The sequence below is a fragment of the Clytia hemisphaerica genome, unplaced genomic scaffold (assembly GCF_902728285.1).
Source record: "Clytia hemisphaerica strain Z4C2 unplaced genomic scaffold, Clytia hemisphaerica genome assembly, whole genome shotgun sequence".
Classification (NCBI taxonomy): domain Eukaryota; kingdom Metazoa; phylum Cnidaria; class Hydrozoa; order Leptothecata; family Clytiidae; genus Clytia; species Clytia hemisphaerica.
Window position 1 is genome coordinate 1 of NW_027104342.1, and position 15,478 is coordinate 15,478.

Sequence of the window (15,478 nt, forward strand, 5' to 3'; positions counted from 1 at the left end):
AAACAATGCACCGGCCAGCCCGCAGGTCAACCTGAAGAAAAAAAGATGAAAAAAAAATTTAATGAAAAGAACGCTTATCATGAGGAGGAGATTAGGTTCTAGAGCTAGTTTAAAGATCGAAAGACTGGCGTTAATGTCTTATTATCTTTTCACTAGCCAGAAGCTTTGCTTAGAATTCAAAACATTCGTGCTAAATTTAAACAAAAATTTGAATTGACAAGTGACCATCCTAAATGAAGAAAACACACCCACAAACTAGCAAAAGTCTGAGATATTTCGAGAGAGAGGCTTACCCAATAAAACCAAAGGCCACAAATTCTTGCACATCGAAAGGGAAATCAATGTTGAAAGTAGTTTTGAACAAAGCAGTGATCGTTTCTAATATCAAGAAAATTTAGTTAAGTATTTCATATTTAAAAGAAATTTTTAGTTAAAAGAATTGTTCCTTTCGATTGATTGTGATCCTAAGCAGATGAGAAAATAAAAGAATTTATTAGCAAAAATAATGATGTCTATATTTTGAATTCTAATGCACAATATACCACTTTTTAACCATTTAAAAGCTTTTAAAACGAATCAAGTGAAATACCTTCGGTAGAGTCTAATACAGCAAGCAACCGAAACATAAAAGCACCGCATACAGCAGTGAAAAAGCCACGCCAATAGTTCCGCACTGCAAAATATGTCGATGTGACTTCTATAGCAAACAATACACCTGAGAAATATATGAAAGCGGAAATTGGTTAGAGAAACAACACTAATAGATGTGATGTGATCCAGGGAGATAAATGCAATCTTTGATCAGCTTTACTGGCTTGTTTAAATTTTGGAAAATCTTAAATCCATCATCAGGTTTCGTGCGGTTTTTCATTTTCGCACACTTCACACCTTGCAATTTCAAATTTTTATTGCTTTTGCAGGTTTTTAATGAGAAAAATATCAAGAAAAGACATGAAATCAGAAGTTTTACTCGCTTTCAGTCTTCTGCATTTTAGTTAAAATCTTACATCACAGAGGTATATGCAACCTAATTAGAATACTACTTTTTCAGCAATAAAATTTGATCATTTTTAAAGGGGAAACAAGCACTGCAGTTCAACTTATACTCTTTTTTATCGAAAAGACAATTAATCTTAAACAAATAGGCTCTGTTTCTCCCCACTTCTGACGGTCATGCCGTGACAGAGCATGCAGATCATACCTTGATCTAAAAGAAACACTTCAAAAGTTAATATATTACCTCCGATAGGTGCAGCAAAGCTACTTGATACACCCAAAGCACAAGCACAAGCTAACATATCAACATTTCTAGCTTCGTTCACGTAAATACCATGGAAGCCTTTGATAAATTTACTCAACATTCGAGCCACAATACTTGAAACATGCACAAAGGGACCCTGAAAAAAAACTCGTCCTTTTTAGCATAAAAGTACATTGTTAGAATTGGATTTGGGAGGGGGGCTGGACAGAAAATACATATCCATTTCTTCTTTTAAAAAGTGAACTTCTTTTGTTTAAGAAGAAAAGTCTTCATTCTAAATTTCAACTGGATGGAGAGCACAAATTTTAAATTTCTATTGTTCATTCTTCTTAGTCACCGTAAGAGCAGCGTAAAACATATGTAAACTGTCGTACACGTGGTCAGTATGCAAAATGGAAATTTGACACTAGTTTTTTACCTCTTTCCCAATGGGGATACCACTGCCCAATGCCGTCATTAGGCCAACAGTTTTCGCAATGAACGTTTGAAAAGATAAATATCTTTTGAGGACCGTCCCTCTTAAGATCACCTTCATTTCTGGAATACCAGAACCTACAAAGTTAAAATTTAATTAACTTTAATCTAAGTTATAATGTAAATGAGCCCTAAAATCCATTTATTCTGAGGTCACAGTCCTTTCCGATTTTATTGAACTATAACATCTTATATATTTTGATACATTTCTTTGGCTCTGCTCGACTAGATTCCAGAGAAGAAATGGCCTTTATAAAGTTATAACCGAGAAACTGGAAGGAAGGTCTTTATTTCCCTATTTTGATGTCAGTCAAAAATATTACCTACCTATAGCGTGTGGTGATACCAGGTGAACGAAACCAACACTGAAGCATATAAGAAGTAGAGGGAACCCAACCCATAATATGTACTGTAAAACTGTACTGAATGCCACCATCTTGTAAAGTAATATTTGTGCTGAAACAAGACAAGAATAAAGGGTCAATTTTGCTGTCATTTCTTTCTAACATGCTATACTAGAAAGATTTCACCAAATACTATCCCAGAATGTTCGAAAGATCACTACTAAATTTTGACCACTAAATTTTGCCTGAATTTTAGGTAAAATAAGTACCTCTTTGGATTATCAGATACCATATAATTTTCAGAGGTCTCTCATACATTTTAGCCAATTTTAAAGAAACCAAACACTTTGATTTTAAGACTTGCAGATTCCTGTTGCTCTATATGTGATGTTTTACTTTCACAGATTTGGAGGGGGCTAAATGGCGGGGGCTAAGGCGGTGGTTACACGTAGCCGGGGTGAAATTCACCCCGGGGTGAACTAAAAAAAGATTTCACCCTGGGGTATAAAGAAAACACTGTTTCTGTATACACGTATTTAGGCGGGGTGAAATCGTTTTTAGGCGGGTTGAACTCACCCCTGGGTTGATTTCACCCTGGTCCTGAGGACCGGAGTGAAAATTTTTTTGAGGATTTTTTTTGCAAATTTTTGCAGATTTTTACATGTATACACAATTTCTTTTTCAACCCGGGTTGAGAAAAAATGTGCGTCTGTTTTTATTTTATTTTGCAATCCTGAAAAAGGTAGACAATGATATCTTTGCTATGCAATGTTTCTTGAAAGAACAGCCTCTATCTGCAATCTCTCAAACTTCCGTTTTTGGGCCAACAGTTTTACAATTAAAACTGAATGAATTTGCATTAGCAGAAGGCTAAGCGATAATATTGTGGTGATACTAGAAATTAACATCAATAAGCTTTTTCTATCAAGAGGAGCCATCTTTCCTGCTCGCACGTGAGAGACGAAAGAATGTTTTTCAACGCTACTCGATGTTGTTTGCTGATAAAAATTAAAAGTTATGCACGATTAGGTTTTCACGCCGGGGTGAAAATAAGTTAAAATTTTCACGCCGGATTGAAAAAAAGGGTTTTCACCCCGCCTTTGCCGACGTGTATCCCAAAATGATTTTCACTCTGTGGTGAATTATTTCTCCATTTCACCCTGGGGGGAATTTCACCCCGGCTACGTGTAACCACCGCCTAAGAAGAAAATCCACCTAGGGTGAATTTCACTCCTAAAATATCTCTACATAAACAACTTACCTAGTTGAAACTTTTGAATGACATAATCTAGACCAAAACTGATCAAAGCCATTAGAATACCAAGAATCAATAAAAAGCTGTAGTCGTTTGCCAGTACAGGCCTTATTTTCTTCCAATGATCTAAAAAAAAATACAGGAAAACGTTATAAGCAAAACACCTCTAGGTAAGTGTAGGTCAATTGATCTTAAGACTTAAGAAGATGTACATGACAAGGTATGAAAGTTTGAAATACAAACAACATAAAATACCATTCAGATAATATGATGATTATTGCTTTGGAGATAAATTCATACTTATAAATATTTTTCATATAATCAGATATAATTTAACTTAAAACTTACATGATAGCCTCCAGCAAGACCTTTCTCTAGATTGTGAATATGATCTCATGCTGTGTTCAGCATCAAATTCACTGATGAGGTCGTCATCTTCTGTATTGTATTTCAGTTTTTTCGAATATTCTTTGGTGTAATCTGCCATGGACGAGTTATATCGACCATGCATCTAGAAAGCAAGTGCATGCTTAAGTTGATTTATTGGTTAAGAGATTCTGTGAGACTAAAATATTTGCTAACCTGTGTTTTCTAGCGTAACCTCAAAATTTGACAGTAGCAAAAGGGCTGCTGTAGAAGGGGCTGATCGAAAAGGGGTCAATGTCAAAAGGGCTTTACTTTTTTGAAATAACAGACAAATTTTCTGGCAACATTAAAGAATTACAATAAAATAGAACATAACTTACAAGATTTTCTTCATATCCATAATACTTTGGAGGTGCCTCTTCTCCCATTTTGAATTTTTTTTTTCTTTTACTAATAATATATCAGCTGAAATGATAATTGGTAATACTGCTCAGGCTTAAACAACATTAATTAATTACATCAACTGCAAAAAGTAGGGAATGATGATTTTGATGATTATTAATACAATGTTTAGTAGATGATGATGATGGTGGACTCTCTTGTCAATTGAATTGAATTGAATACATTTTCGCTGCAACACAGCAGGATAACCCCTTACAAAAAAAAAATAGATTTCTCTAATACAATGGGGAACCTAGAAGAAACTGAAAAATTATTACAGAACTAAAGAAAAAATGAATAAACGATTATCATAATATTAATAGTGACAACAAAATAGTGAATATAAGAAATATTTTTACTTTTAATTTATTTTATGACAATTTCTTTGAGTAGATTTATCTATAAAGTTCTTCCTGTTACACCACCCACCCCTCCCACCCTGGGAAAACACACTAAGTTCACGCACACACAATACACGCACACACAGACACACACACACAAAGATTATTAGTCTTCAGCTTTGTATTTGTCTAAATAGAATTTTGTAGCTAAAGATTTTAGTTCATCAGTATCAAGGTTGTGAAAATCAGTGTCAGGATGATTTATTAGTAACTCATTCCATTGTTTTGACGAAAGATGAGAGAAAGATTTAAGTCCAAAATTTATAGTTTTGACCGTTGAAAGTTTTAGTAGTTTAATAGCTTTGCCCCTGGTGCCAGTTTTGTGATCAATTTCATCAAAATTAAGTGTTGATAGGACATCAGATGGAAGATTACCCTGGAGGTATTTTTGAATAAATAAGATATTCATTACTTTCACCTGATCAAAGATTTTGAGTAATTTAAGCTCAGCAAACAGGGGAGTGGCAGAAGTTCTTGGCTCACTAAAGGTCATGAGTCTTAGTGCAGTGTTTTGAAGAGTAAGAATCCTATGTGTGACAGTATTGTCACACAGTCCCCAGAGTTGACTAGCATAGCGAACATGAGAAGCAAAAACTGCATGATAAATGTTTAGAAGGATGTGAATTGGAACATAGTGACGAAGTTTGGATATTGCCCCATTTGCCCTTCTCAATGTAGCAGCAACGAAAGAAGTATGAACCTTCCAGTTTAGATGATTGTCAAGGTGAACACCCTATCTCAGTGAAAGGGCTTACAAGTTATGATGCCAGGTATCATATCTGATCATATTAAGATAAATAACCGACCATATAGGTTTGTTTATACCAGTGTCAGCTTAAGCTGCACTGACCGTCAGTTTGTTGGATCAGGTGTATTCCAGCCTGACACTAAGTGACAAGGCTAACACACCATTCACTTCAATCACAATATTTAGCAAGATTTTCCTGGTTACTCCAAAGATTAACTCTTTTACTCAACTACCCTAATTTCCTCACATGGCTTGCTTTGGCCAAGGAATGAGCTCTCAGAAAGATCTGCCAATTATGTTAAATGGCGGTGTTCGATTCCCATATACTTGTATTAAGAAGCCGATGTCCTTACAAGTCAACCACACTCTCGTTTTATACATTATTATGAATATTGAAAAAATTTCTTGCTGGGCCAGATAAATTTAATAATATTTTTTGTTGACAAAAGTTTTGCCAGGCATTAGTTGATAATTCAAGTCAATAAAGAATTAGACACGAAAATTTCATTTAAAAATTAAGCATAAGCTTTTCGACGCAGTCATCTTCAGTGCAAATGATTTAATATTTTTTAGTTTTCACTTTAATTATAAAATTATGAATATTAGTACGGTCTAGTTGTGCAAATATTGTGCACAAAGGCGTAAAAGCATGAAACTTTGCACAATGGTAGTTTGGGGGTCAAAAATGGATTTAAATCTCAGACCCAAAAAATTGACACCTGTTTGTGTATTTTACAGACCAGAATAGGTTTCCAGGCTAAAATGAAAATCTTTTTCTCCAAAGTATGTCATGTTACATACCGTTGGATAGCATGTTTCATGCCCGTTCAGAAAAACATTACAACCTATATCTGAAAATGAAGCCAATAAAAGTTATTGGGGAAGGTTGTTTGAAAAGTGACCGAAAATGACATAATTGCTGACGTCAGCAAAAATTCCAGGATCACGCAGACACGTTTATTTTTGTGAAATTCAATAGAGGATCTTTCAATGACCAAATGGATAGCTTTGCTTGAGAGTTAACCTCACTTGACATAAGAATATGGCGTTTTCATGACCGGTCGAAAGCCTTAGGCTAAAGGGTTTGCACCGGGCATGCCCATGGTAGAGCATTACTAAGGCAAAATTTGTCAACCTAACAATACTCAAAAAAACTATTGTAAAATAAGCTTGCAGCTGATCTAACCAATAGTATTTAGTACCTTAGAGGTACTCTATTGAATTTCACAAAAATAAACACGTTTGGGTGGTCCTAGAGTTTTTGCTGACATCAGCAATTACGTCATTTTCGGTCATTTTTCAAACAACCTTCCCCAATAACTTTTATTGGCTTGATTTTCAGATATGGGTTGTAATGTTTTTCTGAACGGGCATGAAACATGCTTTCCAACGGTATGTAACATGACATACTTTGGAGAAAAAAATTTTCATTTTAGCCTGGAAACCTATTCTGGTCTGTAAAATACACAAACAGGTGCCAATTTTTTGGGTCTGAGATTTAAATCCATTTTTGACCCCTAAACTACCATTGTGCAAAGTTTCATGCTTTTACGCCCTTGTGCACAATGTTTATGACTTTTGGCACATTTAGACTGCACTATATTATGAATATCATTGATCTCAGTATAATTTGAAATTTCGTAGGTTTAAATGTGACTTTTAAGTTTAATAGGTGAGGATATAAAGTTCATACAAACTGATATCATCCCGTAACAATTATTGCATTTTCATATAACAACCATGATTATAAATGACTCTGGCTGTCTGGATTGTTGATATCTGGACTGTATTTTTACTTACTGTTAAAAACGTAGTCGTCTAAAAAAACGGCTATTCTTTTTTAGAATCAACCTTACAATCTAGTTTTTAAGTTTTATATTTATAAAAACTAGATTGCGGACGTGTGGAAAGGAATGTTGGCCTGACTGATCCTTTTGTTTCGATAATATTAATAACATCAAAGCGGGAACTAATTTTCTTCTTGCAGTTAGTCACACTAGCTTCCCGCCAAAATGCATATCAAAGATTAATGCTGCGAAAGCGCTATATCGTTTACTTGACTCTCAAGCAAAAAAATGCGCCGCAAAACTTCTAAAGGGATTCATGAAAAAATAACCCTGCGCTTTTTAATGAAAATAACATTTTCAAAAACTTTGAGGAATTGCCTAAAATTTAAGCCATAGATGAAAAAATTTAAGCCAAGCCAACCTTGAAAACTAATTTGAAGAGCAACTTCCCAAGAAAAAGATCTACGGGGGAGGCGGAACCCACCTAGATCCGCGCACCGCCGGATAGGCTTTTTCCCGGAAATTTTGCCGGACCTCAAACAATGACCCATTTACATGCGCGGAATTATTTTTACTTTAGCGTTAATTCCGACAAAATTTGGTTGGTTGATATTTGGCTGCTGCACGTGGAAAACATAAAAGACAAACCTCCAAAATGTGATCGGCTATTGCTCATTCCGACATTTTAAATTTTCCGGGGGTTTTGCTGTTTGGGATTGTTTAGGTCAGGGTTGCTAGTAACGGCTTGTCACTGTGCCGGGTGCATACTCGGCGCCTTGGGCCCCGCAGGGTTGCTAGTAACGGCTCGAATTTCAGTCAGGTTTAAAAAAGGGGTACTTTTACCCATATTATAATAACATTACACCCGTATTTTGCCAGTTTGGTATAAAATGTTATGAATTGAGTGATTTTGCTGTGCGGCGATGGCTCAAGGGATAGAGCGCTGGCTTCCGATTCTGAAGGTCTTTCTTTGGTGGTGGTTCGAATCCCACTCGGTGCTAAAATTAGACTGGTCGAAATTGATGATCAAATGATTGACAGGTATGAAAACTCAGTCAGAAATGAGAAACTCAGAAACTCAGACAGTCAGAAAAGAGAAAGACGGGATCAGAGATAAGGATCACATCTCGGAGGTTTGTATCTTACGTTTTCCGCTGCACGTTCGCAATCGGTAATTTTGTCTCATTTTAAGTTTGCAAGTTTTAATTGATTGTCTTGGGATCTTGAACTTGATTCAGGTAACTCTCATCCTTGTTGTTGAAATACATCCTGTAGATGACTGATGTTGTTTTTTCTGAAAGCTTAATTTCCTAGTGTGACTAACTGTCTTGTTTCTTTCTTTCCTTTTTCTTTCTCATAACTGCAAGCTTTCCCTCACTTTCTTCAAGCGTGGTTAGCTCAAGCAGTTGGAGCGTCTCTCTCATAAGCATGGGTTTCCGAGTTCGATCCCGCTGGGTGACAAATTTTCCAAGCGAGGGGGACGACTATTAGGTACCCGAGAGTATTACAAACACGGACAATCATTTCCAAAAATTTAAATCGGTATAGTACTTTTCCGGGCGTGTTACAATGGGCCATTCCAGTTTTTATTCGTTACCCCCAATGGACGACATGGAATTTCTGTAGCAAATTGCTTTTAAGAAAGTCCGGAATTTCCGTAACAAATTTACAAAATACCTATCAAAACCGTGGAATTCTGTTACTGTAACCTAAAAAAATCATGGAATTCCATTCCAATACTTTAATGCAAAATTAAGTAAAATTCATGGAATTCCGATACTTTCTCTTTAAAGTTTGCCTGGAATTCCGTGCCAAAATTTATTTCAAAAATTGACGTCATCCATTATAGGGGGTAATGTTTTTTTTCTGGAATGGCCCAATGACGTTGAAATCAGGTTCCGGCAAATTAGAATCAGTCTGGGAAATCCTCTCAATTACACACTTATGTTCCGAGGCAGTAAGCGCGCAATTGCACGGTTATCAAAATGGCAGAATTTTTAAGCGTTTTTTTACACGCTTATCGAAATTGTTCTGAGACGGGCGGTAAGCGGTAAGCGTGCAATTGCACCCTTTATTATTCTGACACGCAATTCCTTCCGAAAGCTCTGTTGAATTTCAAAAGCCTAGGGCAGTTTTACTCAAAATTTATCGTAGAAGAAGATTCCATAAAAATGGATTGCCCGTTAAACCATGCCTTCGCCCGAATTAGAGAATTCTGAACCCTTTTTAAAAGCCAAAATATTTCTTAGCCCCCCCCGCCCCAAAAATAAGGGGGGGGGGGGGCTGATGCTATGAGGCCATTTTTCATGCCCCTTTAGCGTTCGATGACCGGACGCTGCCCCTCCTGAAATCTCTAAAATTTTGGTAAAAACAGCCTTTTTTAGCAGAAAAACACAAGAAAAAGTGCCCTTTGATTTGTGGCCACCAATGGACGCTGTCCTGCCACCTGCCTTTCTAAAATTCTAAAATGGCCTGATGAGTTCATTTTAACTGGAAAAAGAGGGAAAAATCTTACCAAATTAGCCTAAATCTTCACATAAAGGTAAATTAAAAACTTAAATGTTTCGAATTCAAGCTAAGTGAATGATGTATTCCAAAATAAAAACTGTAGGAGCCAAAAAGTTGGAGCTTCAGATTTCGAAGTTTTGAAATATGAGCCCGCACTACTCTGGTTACCATTTTGGCCTGAGCAAGCTCCGTATAAAAAATTACCGGTTAAAATCGTTTAAGATTTCCGGATTACCACGTCATTTTTTTTGAAAATTCCAGCCAACGTCTGATAAAAGTCTAAAGGCAACCTACCTACCTCAGTTTTTTATTCCAATTATACCAATTTCTTTTAACGTATGAGCACCACATACTCCTTTCTTTAAATTTAACCTTTGCTGTGAGTGATGAGAGACCGTAAGAGAGGCCCCCCCAGCGGACCCAAATTTCACGCATTCACGCAAAATTTTTTCGCAATTCACGCATTCACGCAAGTTTTTCTCGAAATTCACGCAAACCCAATTTTTTTGGAAATCGGGGAAATTTTCGGAACAAATCGGGGAAAATGTCAAAAATAGAGGTCTTGCACATTTCGCTAAGTTACGTAATTTACGTAATTTCCGCCATCATAGAGTAAAACGTTCGATTTGCATAAAAAAGTATGACAAGGCTGTACTCGAGATATTATTCGACCGGATCTGGTCATACACTTGAGAAAAACTTAACTCAGTAGTGAATTTTTCCTGTAGACCTGACTATAAAACACCGTGTTTGGTAGCGTCATAAGAAGCCCCCAAATAGAAAGCGTTACGTAATTTTTCAACTTTAATCACATGCCATCACGCAAAATATTTGATTCTTCTAACTTGTCACGATCGTTTGGAAAAGGTGAAGCTTCTGCAGTTAACGTATCGCGATAGTAAGTGGAAAGATATGCGCCGCAGGCGAATTTTTTTACAAAAATTAGCTTAAACATTATCAAAAATAGGTCAAACAAACTCGAGTATGGCACCATGATGCTTAGCTCAGGGGTAAGGAGGCGCAACCATGGTTTATGCAGAGAGGAAATTTTTGCATTTCTGTCACTCGCGTTCGGCTAAAAATACTCTCTTTAACACCATTGAAAATGAATGTAGTCTAAATTCGTTAGAGGAAAGGTACGATCGCTTGATAGCTTGTAAAATCATAGAGGTATAAAGAAACAGGAGAAGTATGCTATTGTAACCATGCTCGCCCTACGATTAAAAGAATTACGAGGTATGCATGCTCATAATCTCATATATGGTGCATTTTTAATGAGCTCTTTTGTTGATAGGTGAAATCTTATTGGCTTATTTCAGTTGTAGAAATTAGATGAGACGAGATCCATTGTTTTTGACATTGGTGTAAGAAAAAATTTGGATTAAAAAAGGCCTATAAACTTTGCAATCCTTCATCAAATGACAAGATTTTTCGATCAACATTTTCTTCAAGGTGAACTCTATTGCTTAATACTTTCCTCCAAAATTCTCCAGCGACTTTTTGTCTACAAATTGGGTCTGAAATTGTGTGTGCTTATAAAGAACTTTTAATTTTCTGGCTCTGGAGAAAACATCTTTTCAAAACAAAATTTAATGGATGACAAAATTGAAACGCAAACTTATTTCGTGGAGCTAAATTTTATTTTATTATCGTATATTAGAAGGCTAGAAATCTTCAGAGAAAACTTGAGTTCTACTAAAAAGTCGTATTTCATCGGGCGAGCCTAGAATTTCTTTTGATTTATTACATAAAAGAAATCAAAAGACTTTAACGACCAATTACCGACAAATTCATCTCCTGTCTTTCTTTATACCTCCATGGTAAAATGATGTAAAAGAATGAGCATTTGTTGCGAGCGAAGCGATCAAATAAAATTAAAAAGAAAGGTTTTAATCAGGGCTCGCCAATTAATTTCCTAACGTGGAGGGGCCGCAAACATCGTGACTAAGGAGGCGCAACCATGTTTTGCGCCGACAGGAGAAAATTTCTATTTTAACCCTCTGATGTGCCTAAATACGGTTCCATTTCAGACTAATTTTGCCAAGAAATCAGGTTATCGAAAGTCTACATCATGGGTAAAAATTTCTTTGAAATAAGTTTCTTTTTATTTGCAAAAACGTGGTGAAGTCATGGCCGCCTCCTGCCCCCAGTGACTCTGACTCTGGCCCTGGCCCTGGATCACTCATCATGCATTCACGCAATTTTTTTTCGATTTTCACGCATTCACGCAACCAAAAAAGCCCATTCACGCATTCACGCAAACCGCTGGGGGGGCCCCGTAAGAGTTTCATCGCTCGCACACAGTGCCCCCCCCCTTTTGAGTTTGATCGCCGTCAAACTTTTCACCCAACATTTTTTAATGAGATTGACGTCATTTTTATGTTGGTATTCAATGTTGGATGCATTGCGTAATTATGCTGGATAAAAATGTTTGACGTTTTTGCGCAAATAACTTTTCATACAACTTTTCGAATTTTTCCACGTGACTTTTCGTCCAACATTTTGTCCAACAATGAATTGGAAATGTTGGATTGAATGTTGGATTCATTTGCGCCGGCCTTTAGAGGGGGGTTTCATGGTTGGCGGAGGAGCGGAATCGGCCCTTTTTTCAGACGGAGTGGCGGAATTTGGCGAAAATTTAGACGGAATTACGGAAATTGGGTTTTCTGACGGAGACGGAAAATTAGACAATTTTAGTGCGGAAAAACGGAATTTAGCAAAAAAATTTGCGGAATTTCGGAATTGGTAAAAGATATTCAAAATTTGCGGAATTTTCGACAAAAATATTGAATTTCAAAAGAATTTTCGGTGACGGAATTTTGGTTCAATTTAAGACGGTATGACGGAAATTGGAGAAAAAATTGACGGTATTGCGGAATCGGGTACCCCCTGAAACCCCCCCTTTAGATTAAGGGCTCTGGACATACCCAATTTTTCGATTTCACACCAACTTAAATGGCAATTTTTGCATTTTAAAAAGATTAGTATAACTTTTTTTATATGTCCTGTTAAACCTATCTTTTTAGAATTTAAAAATCGAAAGACTGAAATGAAAAAATTAAATAAAGAAGAAAACGAAGAGTTTTTCGAAGAAGAGCATTTCACCTTTCAAAGCCCTAATCTCGGTAAAAATCAAACATTTTGGAAATTTTTTTGGTCCAGGTGCTGTATCTATGTAGTATCTAAAAATACAATTTCGGAAAATTTTTGTGGAAGTATCTTTCCTTTAAAATCTCCAAAAAACCTCATTTTTGGCAATTTTCTCCACTAAATTTCCATACGAAAACAGCTATAATAACTTGGGATGTAGCTAAATAGAAAATTTTTCCGAAAAAATCTAAATAAAGAAATTATTTGTCATTAACTTAAAAAATGTTTAAAACAATAAAATGATTTCCTTAAGGAGATTAGGCTTTTTTTTGTGAAAAGTATATGAATAGCGTCGTTATGACGTTTTATTAAGGTCCATGCCACACTTATTCCTTAATTACTCATGATGTAATTACTTAAATTCATTTTTTCAAAATCAGTTTGTTCTTAAACATGTCAAAGAAGCGAAAACATAAGGTTTTATCTTTAAATTCTGAAATTGATTTTTCACTATGACCAGAGCCCTTAAGAAACGAGATGAAAAATCCCGGTTTTTAGTGAGGTGCTCACTAATCACGCAAAGCTTTCCAATTCATGCATTCACGCAATTTTTTTAATTTTCACGCAAGTGAAAAAGCCTATTCACCGCGCACTAACGCAAACCGCTGGGGCCCCCTCGCATGTTTCATACACTACTATTTAAGGAATTGAAGATGGAGCAGGACACTCTGGACACTATCCTTGTGTTAAAGATTTTGTTTTAAATGAGAGTGATATCGGTCCATATCGTTGCTTACTCGTCAATTTTAATTTACAAGCTTTTTGATATTGAATTGACACGGATGTGGAGCAAGATTGGTCCGATAGAGCAAAAAAGAGAAACATTTTTTGCTTATATCAGCACAATATAACAATAGGTAGACTCTGTCCTGTTATGAAACATGTGTCTGACATGAAACGGGAACATATTTGAGCAGATTGTATCATCACATATGATTAGTTTCTTAATTATAACACAGATATCTGCGTATTTTAACATTACACTCTATTATTAAATCTTTTCTACAGCTTTGATATGATTGGTCCAGTCCTCGGTCCTTCATCAATTGTCATCATTGGTCTCCAAGACCAAGGTTATGGATGATTGACTTTGTTGGTTACTTTTGTTTTCGTTGAAGGCGCTCTGAATAGAATCGCTGTTTGTCGTCATTCATACACTATGCTCATATTCGGGAATTTAAAAATGTTATAGCACTGCGAAGAGACCATTGTCATTGGCGTATTGGAAAATTCTGATATGAGGTGCACTCGATGCAAAACACGTTGAAAGACTCGTCAAAAAACAATAAATCCACCATATCCACCATAGTTAATAAATATATTTTCATCAATTCACATCCTTTCCATTGCCCATTAATTAAAATTTAGCAAATGTTCTAGCCATTCGATGGACTCCGTCTATTAGGGAGATGTGTCACAGACCCACTATGACCCCAGCCCCACTGGAAAATCTGACAAAAAGTTCGTCCCCGGTGGGAAAAATACCCTATAATTTCGGCCCCATTGGGAAATTGACTTTTATTCCCCCCCCCCCATTCGAAATTCCATATTAAAAAATTGCACTCCAAATGACCCCCCCCACTGGCATTTTATCGCAATGCGATTTCAATGGAAATTTTTATCCCCACCGTGGGGAAAAGTTTCACCCGTTCTATGACTTATGAGACAGGGGTGTACGAAGATATATGTTCACGCGATTAACTGCTACATATTATATAGATTTGGTTGGGGTTGGGGATGGGGGCAGTATAGAAAGGCTAAATTGTCGCGGTATACAAGTTTTTTTAATAAGAAAAGAACAAACTATATAAAAACATAAGGCTTCGATAACCAAAATATTAAAGAACAAGCAAAGAACATTTTAAGGCTTCAAAAATTTTGGATGTTCTTAGTCTTGAAAAAGTAGTATTCAAACGAACATAAAACGTCTACTAGCGTAAAATTGCAAAATAACACCCCTGTCTCACAGCCCCGGTGGAACTTTTTTCCTCAGTGGGCGAGAAAAGATTTCTATTGTTGAAATTCCAATGGGGATAGAAATTCTATTGTTCTAAGCTTAAAAAATCCAGTGGGATGGTTTTGGAGTGCCTTTTTTAAACATTGAATTTCGAATGGGAATATAATCAAAGTAAATTTCCCGGTGGATGGCTGAAATTCCAGTGTATTTTCCCACCGGGAACGAAATCTTTGCCGAATTTTTCAGTGGGGCTCGGGTCCCAGAGAGTCTGTGACACAGGGGTGTGAATTACGACGTTGTGCTTTTACGGAAATTTTGATTTATAGAAAATATATTGCATCACTGTGAATTTCATAATTTTTCCATTCGCTGGGCTTTTGGCATCACCCACAGGGCACAGGAGATAGAGGAGTGTTCTATATTTATACCAAAAATACTATTTTCAGAAGTTTAAAAAGGCGTGCAACGTGATCTCAAAATTTGTGGTCTAAAAGACAAATTAAGGAGGGTTGCTAAAAAAGTTGATTGAAATTCGACAAATTTATATAAATATTACAATAACTTTTTTTCAATAAAACATAATAATATGCTAATGTAAATAACAGAAGCAAGGCAGGGCATATCGGATTACGCATTATCTATTCAGCCAATCAGTGATCATGTGACAGATTAACGGACCAATGAGATGCCAGAGTTTTCAATTTATCTTATATTAAAATTTCTTACTCTCGAAGAAAAAAATATGTCTATTTTTTTCCTAAGGTGAATCACGTCAGCAAAACCCGG

General features: G+C 36.2%; 1 protein-coding gene across 1 annotated transcript; it reads right to left on the reverse strand.

Annotated features, from left to right (window-relative positions):
- Positions 1 to 293: 293 nt before the first annotated feature.
- Positions 294 to 4,128, reverse strand: LOC136818001 (chloride channel protein 2-like; the record flags this gene model as incomplete). Its single annotated transcript, XM_067074370.1, has 8 exons — positions 4,081 to 4,128; positions 3,683 to 3,845; positions 3,341 to 3,460; positions 2,063 to 2,191; positions 1,680 to 1,813; positions 1,241 to 1,397; positions 590 to 715; positions 294 to 378 (listed from the first exon to the last, which is right to left on the reverse strand). Coding segments are annotated over exons 1-8 (962 nt in total), but the record flags the coding sequence as incomplete, so codon positions are not given.
- Between the last annotated feature and the right edge of the window lie 11,350 nt (positions 4,129 to 15,478).